A 12,927-nucleotide genomic window follows, 5' to 3' on the forward strand; every position below is an offset into this window, starting at 1 on the left:
ATAGCCCTCCCCGCCTTTTCAGGTTATAAGTATCCTAAATATTCATCTTTGTTGCTTTGTATATTATTATTGGTGTATTTTTAAAACATATCACTATTTTTTATTTTCATTTAAGCCAACTATGCTGTAAGCTATTTAGACAAGATGATCCACATTTTATACTTTAATACAAATTTCAGAACATAAAGTATATTTTCTATTGTTCAAATCCATTTTATCTGAAATACAATATTTATAAAATAATATTTTATCTGAAATACAGTATTTCCTGCAACAAAACCAACATTATTAGAAGAGTTCAATTATTTATTAAAAACAATTTTTTTTAGAGACAGAGTCCTGCTCTGTTGCCCAGGTTGGAGTGCAGTGGTATGATCATAGCTCACTGTAACATCGAATTCCTAGGCTCAAATGATCTTCCTGCCTCAGCCTCTCAAGCAGCTGGGACTACAAGCATGAACCACCATGCCAGGCCTTTTGTTTTTTAAATAGAGACAAGGTCTCATTATCCTGCCTAGGCTGGTCTTGTATGTCTGGCCTCAAGTGATCCTTCTGCCTCGCCTCCCAAAATGTTTGTATTACAGGCATGAGCTACCGCATCTGGCCAAAATTATTTTTTAATGGTTGTAGTGAAGCCAATTTTCCTCATTATGTACCCACAGGGAATTAGTACACTCTTGCAGTTCTTGAATACAACAAAGAATATGGTATTGATAAGTACACACTATATATAAATTCAGCCAAACATTCACATCCAAGCATCCAAGATGTAAGACTTTTGGTTTTAACCTAAAATTTTGAAAATAAATTTTAAAATGCCCTCCAAACTACTGGCAACACACTCCTTTATGGTTTTACACAGCAGGTTCCAGGAATTACAGTTTTCTGGGCTTCCTTAAATCTTTCTCTTGGGGTAGCCATCAATCATCTTCTTTCTCAATATAGCTCTTTGCATTAACCTGCGCCATCTGCCTGGCCAAGTACCTATCTCTAGCTGACATTACAGTTTCTTCGTTGTTCCTCTTTGCAAACTTGCTCACTGCCTCAGGTGGTCTCTCTTGTTCTTTACCCTTCTCTTCTTGCCTTTCCTCTGTGAGTCTCTGTTTTGCTCCCAGTGATTATTAAGAATTAGCGGGTTTCTCCTGGTTTACTTCTTTGTCCTTTGCCATGTTTCTCATTTTGTTGGATCTTTCTTGGTCAAGAAATTTATCCTTTGCCCTAGAACTTGGGCTGCTTTCCTTTCTGTCTCAATTTCTTTCCGAAGACTGAACACTTACTTCTCATTTTTCTCTATCTCTGTATTTACCATTATTTTCATATCTTTCCTTCCTTACTTTCATATGCTCTTCCTTTGCTTTGCTTTTCTCTTCCTTCTCTCCTTTCTCACTGTGTCGGTTCTGACCATTTTGTTGTCTCTTTCTTGTTCTCTTTGGGAATATTTCTCCCTGTCTTTCTCCCTTTTCCACACTCTGTCACTTCTTTCTCTTTGGTCTCTCATCCTTGGTTTATCTTCCTGTTCATGCCTCTTCCAATGGGAATCTCTGTGACTGGCCTCCTGTGCCTATGAGAATCCCTTCCTTTCTGGTAATCAGTCTGTAATGGTTCTCCTGGTCTCTGGATTGCTTCTGTTGGTGCTGATCTTCCCTTTTCACGTGTCCTCTCGACGTTCGTGATCCTTTCATGTGGTGTCTGGCACTGTGCCCTCTTTCTTCACTAGCTGACTGAGAGTGGTTTTGATTCCTGTGGTGCTTGGGGGTCATTCTCAGGGGTCTCTACGACCTTTTCCCTTCTGCAGTTCACTCTAGTTTCTTCTATTTCATCATCCTCACTGCTCTTAGCATCAAAGTCACTGTCTGCATCTGAGTTTTCCTCTACTTTCACATCAGTTTGAAGAATGCATTTCTTTTGTGGTACTCTGGTTTTTGAACTTACTTCATCGGAGTAGCCCCTTGATTTCTCTTCCTTTATACCAGATCTGGCTTCACAAAAGCTGCATTTAGGTACTTCCTCTTCACCAACTGCTTGATTTAATAAGTGCCTATAAAATCCACTGAGATCTTTCTGCTTGATTACATCCAAACATGCTTCCAGGGCAACTGCCCCCTTTTCTCTTTCTTCTTCTTCAGCTCTCTCTCGCAGTTTTTTCTTATATGCAGATGTCACAAATACCTCTTTATCATCAAATTCTCCCTTTTCCATTTCTCGTTCTCTCTGTATTTTCTCTTCCATTCTTTTTTCCTGTTCCTTTTTTCTGATCTCAACTGCTTTTAGCAAGTTGTGAATATACTTGGGCTTTCAGTCTTTCCCCAAAAGCAATTTGGGATTGTTTTCCTCCTGTTTTTTCTGCATTTCATCATAAATACTGTCATATTCATACACAGTAGCATCTTCTTCAAGGGCCTTCTGGATTCCAGTTTGGTCTGTTTCACAGCCTGCTATTCTCAGCAGCTTCCCTCTGAAGGCTTCCACTCATGGAGGTCTCATCATCATCATCAGAATCATTCCCAAACACTGATGATTTTTGCAAAATAGGATGCAACTGCTGTGTTTTCTTTGGCAAAATAAGCCCATACTGCCTGCCCAGAATCGCCATCTTGCTCCCGTGATGGCTGAAAGTGGCCCTATTATTGGTGTAGTTTTTGGATTGCTATAAATAAGTGTTGTCAAATCAGAGAGGTGTGTATAGCAAAAGCTTTCCAAGGTTCCATTTAGAGTACAAGTAGAGGTATCTAAAAAATTTATTTTATTTTATTTTATTTTACTTTATTTTATTTTATTTATTTTTTTTTTTTTTGAGACGGAGTCTGGCTCTGTCGCCCAGGCTGGATTGCAGTGGCACGATCTCGGCTCACTGCAAGCTCTGCCTCCGGGTTCACGCCATTCTCCTGCCTCAGCCTCCCGAGTAGCTGGGACTACAGGCGCCCGCCACCGCGCCCGGCTAACTTTTTGTATTTTTTTAGTAGAGACGGGGTTTCACCGTGTTCGCCAGGATGGTCTCGATCTCCTGAGCTCGTGATCCGCCTGCCTCAGCCTCCCAAAGTGCTGGGATTACAGGCGCGAGCCACTGCGCCCGGCCTTTAATTTTATTTTTTGAGACAGAGTCTCGCTCTGTTGCCCAGGCTGGAGTGCAGTGGCGCGATCTCGGCTCACTGCAAGCTCCGCCTCCCGGGTTCATGCCATTCTCCTGTCTCAGCCTCCTGAGTAGCTGGGACCACAGGTGACCGCCGCCACGCCAGGCTAATTTTTTGTATTTTTAGCAGAGACGGGGTTTCACCATGTTAGCCAGGATGGTCTCAATCTCCTGACCTCGTGATCTGCCTGCCTCGGCCTCCCAAAGAGCTGGGATTACAGGTGTGAGCCACCGTGCCTGGCAGAGGTATCTGAATTATAAAAAATAAAATTTTCAGCCAGACACAGTGGCTCAAGCCTATAATCCCAGCACTTTGGGAGGCCGACGTGGGAGGATTGCTTGAGCTCAGGAGTTTGAGAGCAGCCTGGACAATATGGCAAAACCCCATCTCTATTTAAAAAAATTAAGAGAAGCCTATGATTTCTCTATTAAACACATATACACAATTGCAGAGTGGTAATTCTTTAAAAAATGGAATCAGCCGGGCGAGGTGGCTCACGCCTGTAATCCCAGCACTTTGGGAGGCTGAGGCGGGCGGATCACGAGGTCAGGAGATCGAGACCATCCTGGCGAACACGGTGAAACCCCGTCTCCACTAAAAATACAAAAAAATTAGCCAGGCGTGGTGGCGGGCGCCTGTAGTCCCAGGTACTCGGGAGGCTGAGGTAGGAGACTGGCGTGAACCCGGGAGGCGGCGGAGCATGCAGTGAGCCGAGATCGCACCACTGCACTCCATCCAGCCTGGGTGACAGAACGAGACTCCGTCTCAAAAAAAAAAAAAAAAAAAAAAAGGAATCTACAACTAAAAACTGCTCTCTGCAATATTAGTTTCTACCTATTAAATAAGAATCTCTTTAACAGATGGAAGGATTAGGAGTAAAATGTGAAGGTATCCTAATATCAAAAAGACTTTTCAGAACTTGAAAGAAAACATATTATGCTAAGTGAAAGAAAGTCAAATACAACATATCACATGGTATGATTCCACTTACAAGAAATGTTCAGAATAAGGCAAATTCATAGAGTCAGAAGGTATTGGGTGCCAAGGGCTGGGGGGTAAAGGGAGATGGAGAGTGACTGCTATTGGGTAGGGGTTTTAGGGTAATAAAAATGTTCTGAAATTAGAAAGTACTGCTGGCTGCACAACTACATAAACATACTAAAAACCACTGAACTCTATAGTTTAAAAGGCTGAATTTTATGGCATATGAATTACTATCAAGAAAACTATATTTAAAAAAAACAAAAAACAAAAAACTCTTCATCCATGGTTCCAAACCAATGTTTGGCAACGCTTATAGAGGAAAATCTTCTTAATCACTTTCACAAATGATTGATCTAGTTTATAGAAAAACCTATACCAGAAATTGTTTTAATCTAACTAGGCAAGAAATCTTTCTGGTAATCCTGAAAACGTTTTCGAATGATGAAAAACTGTTTAACTTCCCAAAAGGTTCTGAATCTATTAACTTATTAACTTTCTTCATTAAAACAATTTTCCCTAATTTAACCTTAAGTGCTTGGCATATAGTTAAAAATAATTTAACAAACATTTCTTATAAAAGAATTTATCTTGGAACATTCACATTCTGAGACCATACATTTACACCATGGAAGCAGTCTTAGGATATTTCTTGAATAGTAAGTCCTTTTTGTGTATATTCATGCATTTCGTTTTCCACAAGTATTTAATAATTTTTATTAAATCTTATTAAACAATAAATTTAAAGTAAGTACAATGAACACTTAGCAAAATATTTCTTAAAGTTGCATATTAGAAAAAAAAACTTTAGAGCAATTAGGTATATTGTTCCTCACAATGGAAAAAAAGTGCAAAGTGAAGAGCAATTTTTCTCCTTACAAACCATCTAGGACATAGCATCTACAGAATAGAAAGATAAACATGTATGTAATGAACAGTAAAAGGAAGAGGAAACAGCTTTCCCATAGAACAAGTAAATATATTCTGTCTATTGCAAACTTATAAGTGGAAAATTTTTTTTTTTTTTTTTTTTTGAGACAGAGACTCGCTCTGTCACCCGGGCTGGAGTGCAGTGGCCGGATCTCAGCTCACTGCAAGCTCTGCCTCCCGGGTTTACGCTGCCTCAGCCTCCCAAGTAGCTGGGACTACAAGCGCCTGCCTAGTTTTTTTTTTTGTATTTTTTTAGTAGAGATGGGGTTTCACCGTGTTAGCCAGGATGGTCTCGATCTCCTGACCTTGTGATCTGCCCATCTTGGCCTCCCAAAGTGCTGGGATTACAGGCTTGAGCCATCGCGCCCGGCGGAAAATTTTTTTTAATGTAAACAATTAGGAGATGATACTGTAAGTGATGGCTGAAATATACACATACAGAAAAACCTTGAGAGGACAAAAGAAATTATGAATCAGTACTGCTTTTAAAAAGGCAGATCCAAAGTTAAAGGTACAGGTATTGGAATATCTAAAGCTTCCAAACTAGAGATAAAATTCACATATCAGTTATAGATGTGTAATACTATTTTTGTGCATGTGTGTGTGAGACAGTCTCACTCTGTTGCCCAGGTTGGAATGCAGTGGTACGATCTTGGCACACGGCAACCTCCACCTCCCAGGTACAAGCGATTCTTGTGCCTCAGCCTCCTGAGTAGCTATGATTACAGACATGCACCATCATTCCCGGCTAATTTTTAAATTTTTAGTAGGGATGGGGTTTCACCATGTTGACCAGGCTGGTCTCAACCTCCTGACCTCAGGTGATCTGCACACGTTGGCCTCCCAAAGTTCTGGGATAAGAGGAATAAGCCACTGTGCCTGGCCAGATGCATAATACTATTTCTATGAAAAAAGATCACCTAAAATTATAATATCCAAAATCTACTGTAAAAATGCAAATATTCTGATATAAAATTGGTCACATATAATTTTTAAAGCTGATTTAAGTACAAAAATAAAAACAAAAAGATGACCTCTTTGCAAGCAGTCTCTTTTGGTAAAAAATTTAAATCTCAGTGAAAAATAAATTACCCACAGATTTATAATTCAGTAATCACTACTGTTTATAGCTAGTCTTTTTTCCTCTGCCTATATACTTATATATCATGCATGTTTTTGTTTCCTTTTTACAAAATTATAATCATACAATCTATATAAAACTTTACATACTAATCTTTTCACTTAACATATGTTCCCATGACATTAAAATTATTGGAAACATGTTTATAGCTCTATAACATTTTTAATTACAGATGTGCCATAATCTGGCATTAGATTGTTTTCCATTTTTCATTGTTATTAAAATGCCACAGTGAATGTGTGTGTGTGTGTGTGTATATACATATCTATCTATCTTATCTATCTATATATATTTTTTTTATTTTATTTTTTTGAAACAGGGTCTTGCTCTGTAACCCAGGCTGGAATGTAGTGCCACAATCATGGCCCACTGCAGTCTTGACCTCTTGGGCTTAAGGGATCCTCCCACCTCAGCCTCCTGAGTAACCAGAACTATAGGCTACTCACTATCACATCTGGTTAATTTTTAAAATTTTTTGTAGGGACAAGGTCTCACTATGTTGCCCAGGCTGGTCTCAAACTCCAGAGCTCAAGCAATCTTTCCACCTCAGCCTCCTGAAGTACTGGGACTACAGGTGTAAGCCACTGCACCTGGCCAACAGTGAATTGTTTTTAACATATAATCTTTGAATCTGATCACCTTCTTAGAACGAAAATCTAAAAGTATGATTTCTGAACTAAAGAAACTGAACATCTTTAAGACTCTTGATATAAGCTGAAAAATTGCTTTCCATTAACTTACTAGTTTCTATTCCTCCCCCATAATCTACAGTGTATGAAAGTGCCCATCCAAATCACGTGTTTACAGGTCCATCTCCTTAAAGAGAGTGTAAGCTCCTGTAGGAGCTTATTTTCATGTTAGATTTATTCATTTTTGTATCCTGGTACCTACCACATGGTAGATGCTAAATAAACAGTGACCAAACTGAATTACAGTATAATGACAAGACTGTTGTTTCCACTAAAAAAGAAATAGAAATCCTCATTAGGAACACACATGTCCTACCTCTGCTGCTGAAGCAAAGGAATCCGTGGATGCGACGCTCAAGGTGTCTCGCAGGCCAAAGTCATCCACATTACCCTTCATGGTGATATCTGTATCTTTATCTTAAAAGTAAAAGGTGAAAAGTTCAGAAAGTGATATTCCACATCATTGTGGTACTTTGCATTCCATAGTTTGATTTTGATTTTTTTCCCCTATCTTTATTTAGACTACCAGTGTCAAAAGGAAAACAGTAAGTATCCAATGTTTAACTGAATCTGAAACTCTGCAAAGTAGGGGAGAGAGTGTTACAAAGCAAATATTCATTTTTAATTTAAGAAGGAATTAAGCTTAATTTTTTATTAAAAGGGCTTTTTAGTGCATAATAACCAGAGTTGGATTATCTACTATACATGGTAAAGTCAGCATATATCACAGCTAGTTTGCAACAGAGCAATTTATTTGCAAGTGGTCTTGCCCAAATTACAAGAACTTGTAGGTTCATTTAAATCAACTATATTATTAACATAAAATATCTGGCCTGTCACTTGTGATAAGCTGATCAATTAAAACAATTCACAGCCGGGTGCAGTGGCTCACACCTGTAATCCCAGCACTCTGGGAGGCTGAGGCAGGTGGATCACCTGAGGTCAGGAGTTCGAGACCAGCCTGGCCAACACGGCGAAACCCCATCTCTACTAAAAAAATACAAATATTAGCCTGTAGTCCCAGCTAGTTGGGAGGCTGAGGCACAAGAATTGGTTGAACCTGGGAGGTGGAGGTTGCAGTGAGCCAAGATCACACCACTGCACTCCAGCCAGGGGGACAGATCAAGACTCTATCTCAAAAAAACACCACCACCAAAAAAAAAAAAAAAAACAAACAACAACAACAACAAAAACAAGAAGGTATTTGTGACTTTTTCAGGCTTTAATGAGACCTACTTTAAAAACTGAACAGTTAAAAACAATCAGACCTAGGTCCTTGATGTTTACTCTGCTTACCTGAGGGTCAAATATAAATACCTCCCAAATTTTAAAAGGTTGAAAAAGTTCAAATTCTTTGGAAAGGGTTAATCTCACCCTATCAAGACAGGCTGTTAGCAATACTTGTCATTCGGAATGTGGGTATGAATATCCTCATGTACTATTATCAGGAATTTAATTGTTAACATTAAATTTTCAAACAAATACTTTCCTGCTTACGTATGTGACTAACATGGAGAAAACAAGTAATAAACTTCAAAATGTATCACAAGTATGAAAGAGCAAAGAAAAAAATATATATATTCTTATTTTGATTCTCAATCTGCTAAATTTGTCAGACACTATCTTCTTTAAAATGAAACCAGCTGGCTGAGGTGGCTCATGCCTGTAATCATCCCAGTGCTTTGGGAGGCTGACGCAGGAGGATCACTTGAGTCCAGGAGTTTTGAGACCAGCCTGGGAAACACAGTGAGACCTCGAAAAAAAAAAAAAAAGCCAGGTGTTGTGGCACATGCTCAGGAGGCTGAGGCAGGAAAACTGCTTGACTCCAGGAATTTGAGGCTGCAGTGAGCTATGACTGCACCACTGCACTCCAGCCTGGATGTCAGAGTGAGACCTTGTGAAAAGAAAGAGAAAGAGAAAGGAGAGAGAGAGGGAGAGAGAAACCAGAAGTCTCCTTGGCTTTCATTCTCCAAATTTTCATAATTTTTCCAAAATTAAAATTTATTACCTCTACCAGAAATCTGTCAAATTCTGTTTAAAATCCTAAGTACCAGAAAACACAACTTGTGACTCTACCCAGGAAGTATGTTTTTTTTTTTAATTCAAAGCATCAATTTAGCTTCAATTAAATGTTTAAATCAAAAGTTACACAACCAATTATATTCCAAGCTCTACAACAAGCAGAAGAGAGAATAAGCCACAAGTGGTGCAAGGTTCATTCCTATTAAGTACCAAAAATAATCATACATGTAACATTTTTTTTCCTACTTTATGTTTGGTGAAATCAGACTTTACGTTTTAAGTATTTACCTTCCAAGTTTAAAGTATAATTGTTTTCAGATGACATTTACATCAATCCTTTTAAAGTACCTAAAACTTTTCATCTTAAAAATCTTTCTACTACTAAATGACTATTAATGGGACAAAATCTGAGGTTAAATTATTCCATTATAAAAACATTTTAGAAATTTACATTTTTCTATTAAACTGGAGAATAAAACAATATAATTGTTTCACACTTATAAATAGCTATCAAACTGGTATTTTTGGAGACACAATTATCCAGAAAAACTCCCATAATTCTCTTTTCAGTGCATATGAAGGCCTTTTAAACACAAATACACACACACTGAGCTTTTATACAAAACTTAATCCTCCTGTACAACCTTCACAGCATTATCTTAATTATTTTCCATTCTCAGTATTACTTTCACAAAAAGAAATCACAGTTTTACAATTTTCATTATGTCACGGCATTATCAGAGTGGGATTAAATTTTATTTTATTTTATTTATTTATTTTGAGACAGAGTTTTACTCTTGTTGCCTAGGCTGGAGTGCAATGGTGTGACCTTGGCTCACCGCAACCTCCGCCTCCCGGGTTCCAGTGATTATCCTGCCTCAGCCTCCCGAGTAACTGGGACTACAGGCACGTGCCACCACTCCCAGCTAATTTTTTTGTATTTTTAGTAGAGACAGGGTTTCACCATGTTGGCCAGGCTGGTCTCGAACTCCCAAACTCAGGTGACTCACCCGCCTCAGCCTCTCAAAGTACTGGGATTACAGGTGTGAGAGCCACTGCACCCGGCTGAGAGTGGGATTAAATTTACAAGTCAATTAACTCTTGGTTCCATATGGCTTTTGCTATTTTCAGAGTAGAATACAGACATTTATCTAGTGTTACTTTACCTTTCAGACATTACCCATGAGATGTCAAAAGTCTGTTTTACTTTAGTCAACAGTAACTAGCTATTTAATGTCATCCAGATCAGTTACCATACTTGTACTTTATTTTTTAAAACATCTAACAAAGAAAAATGGCTCAATTCCAGAGGAACTAGAAGGATTTACTCATTAAATCCAAGTCCATAAACCATAGACTATACCTCTTATTTCAGTAATTGCTATGATTCCTGGAATGGCAGCTAAATTATTACAAAGAGAAAAAATACATCTGTTTTTTAGATACGATAGTCAAAAGTATAAAGAAAGAATCTTGGCCAATATCCCAAACCAACTGCTTTCATGCATCCAATTAAAGCTTAAAATACTCTTTCTTAAAAGTATCATCATTGGCTGGGTGTGGTGGTTCACGCCTGTAATCCCAGCACTCTGGGAGGCTGAGGTGGGTGGATCACTTGAGGTCAGGAGTTCAAGACCAGCCTGACCAATATGGTGAAACCCTGTCTCTACTAAAAATACAAAAATTACCCAGGCATGGTGGTGCATGCCTGTAATCCGAGCTACTCAGCAGGCTGAGGCAGGAGAATTGCATGAACCCAGGAGATGGAGGTTGCACTGAGCCAAGATCACGCCACTGCACTCCAACCTGGGTGACAGAGCAAGACTCCATCTCAAAAAAAAAAAAAAAAAAAAAGAAGTATCATCAACTCTTGGCCAGGCACAGTGGTTCACGCCTTTAATTCCAGCACTTTGGGAGGCTGAAGCAGGAGAATCTCTTAAGCCCAGGAGTTCAAAACCAGCCTGGGCAATATGGCAAAACCCTGTCTTTACAAAAAATTAGCTGGTGCAGTGGCACACACCTGTAGTCTCAGCTACCTGGGAGGCTAAGCAGGAGGATCACTTGAGCCTGGGAGGCAGAGGCTGCAGTGAACCAAGACTGCACCACTGTATTCCAGCCTGGATGACAGAGCAACGGTCTGTCTCAAAACAAATCAAAACAAATGAAAAGTATTATCAACTCGACTGCGGTATTGAAAGACAGTGACAGCATGGAAAATTGAAAACCAAAGGCAGCCGGGTGCAATGGCTCACGTCTGTAATCTCAACACTTTGGGAGGCTGAGGCGGGAGAATCACTTGAGCCCGAGGAGTTCGAGATCAGCCTGGGCAACAGAAGAGAGACTCCAGCTCTACAAAAAATTTAAAAAGTTAGCAGAGTGTGGTGGCACGCACCTAAAGTTCCAGCTTCTTGGGAGGCTGATGCAGGAGAATCGCTTGAGCCCACAAGTTCAAGGCTGCAGTGAGCCATGATCGTGCCACTATACTCCAGCCTGGGTGACAGAATGACACTCTGTCTCTAAAAAAAGAAAAAAACCTAAGGCTTCATTGATCTTAGTCAATATTTTCAGAAACTTCTTACTGAATTTTTCTCAGCCAAAAAAAAAAAAAAAATCCTAAAACCACAGTGAAATATCATTACACACCTACCAGAATCACTAAAATTGGGGAAAAATGGCTTTTTTTTTTTTTTGGTCGAGTATGTATGGTCAGTGGAAACTCTCCCACACCACTGGTAGAAACAACTGGTAGAACCACTTTGAAAAGTTTGGCATTACCTATGAAAGTTCAAGATTGCTTTCTCTATGATCTAACAATTCTACCCTTGGGTGTGTTTTACAGAAATGCATGCTTATATGCATGAGTGTTCATAATAATACTGTTTATAATAGCCCCAAACTGGAAAAAAAACAAATGTCCAAATACAGAACAAACAAACCATAGTATATTCATACAATGAAATACTATACAACAATGAAAATAAATGAATTGCTGCTACATGCAGTAATATGGATAAATCTAACAATATGTTGAGTGAAGGATTATATGCAGAATTCATTCACAATGAAAAATTATTATTAAATTCACTCAAGCAAAATTCAAAAACAGACAAAACTAAACACGCTTAGTGATAAAATTATTTTTAAAAGCTAGAAGGTGACTGGGCACAGTGGCTCATGCCTGTAATCCCAGCACTTTGGGAGGCTGAGGTGGGTGGATCACCTGAGGTCAGGAGTTTGAGACCAGCCCAGCCAACATGGCGAAACCATGCCTCTACAAAAAATACAAAAATTAGCCTGGTATGTTGGCAGGCACCTGTAATCCCAGCTACTCAGAATTCTGAAGCACGAGAATTGCCTGAACCCAGGAGGTGGAGGCTGCAGTGAGCCAAGATCGTACCACTGCACTCCAGTCTGGGTGACAGAGTGAGACTCTGTCTCTAAATAAATAAATAAGCTGGAAGGTAATTAGCCTGAGCATCAGGACAGCTGCACTCCAGCCTGGGTGACAGAATGAGACTCTGTCTCAAAATAAATAAATAAATAAATAAATAAATAAATAAATAAATAAATAAGCAAGCAAGCTAGAAGGTAATTAGCCTGAGCATCAGGACACTGGTTCATTCTGCAGGTGACTGGAAGGGATTACAAGAAGATCCATCTGGAAAGCTGTCAATGTTTTACGTTTTGCTGTACATGATAATTACATAAGAATGTGTGATAAATCATTGTACTTTTTTGTTTTGTGTACTTTCCTCTAAGGATTTAAATAGAAGGAAAGAAAAGAAAGCAGTATCAACTATATATCTTGGTCCCAAATAGCTGAGAGCAGAAAAGGCTCAATCAGAGCTTCAAAGGCAGGAGGAAGCAGGGTAAGAAAATGAATGCTTTCTATATTTCAGTGTTGCCAATGATGCTGTAAATTATTACCAGACATGAATTTTATATCCTGATTGAGAAAGCATCTATAATGATGCTAGATTCAAAAGTCAAAAGACCTGATGAGTGTTAAATATAACAACAAATCGAAAATAAT

General features: G+C 39.0%; 1 protein-coding gene and 1 pseudogene across 11 annotated transcripts in view; both read right to left on the minus strand.

The window, feature by feature from the left end:
- MIGA1 (mitoguardin 1) overlaps positions 1-12,927 on the minus strand; it is an 84,696-nt gene that overhangs the window by 23,367 nt on the left and 48,402 nt on the right. For all 11 annotated transcript variants that reach the window (XM_077953676.1, XM_028832301.2, XM_077953681.1 and 8 more), the window contains one exon: positions 7,189-7,289. In XM_077953676.1, coding sequence (XP_077809802.1) covers positions 7,189-7,289 — 101 coding nt within the window. The remainder of the gene's footprint in view (positions 1-7,188; positions 7,290-12,927) is intronic.
- LOC106999291 (nuclear speckle splicing regulatory protein 1 pseudogene) lies at positions 790-2,605 on the minus strand (annotated as a pseudogene).

Source organism: Macaca mulatta, chromosome 1 (genome assembly GCF_049350105.2).
Source record: "Macaca mulatta isolate MMU2019108-1 chromosome 1, T2T-MMU8v2.0, whole genome shotgun sequence".
NCBI classification, from domain to species: domain Eukaryota; kingdom Metazoa; phylum Chordata; class Mammalia; order Primates; family Cercopithecidae; genus Macaca; species Macaca mulatta.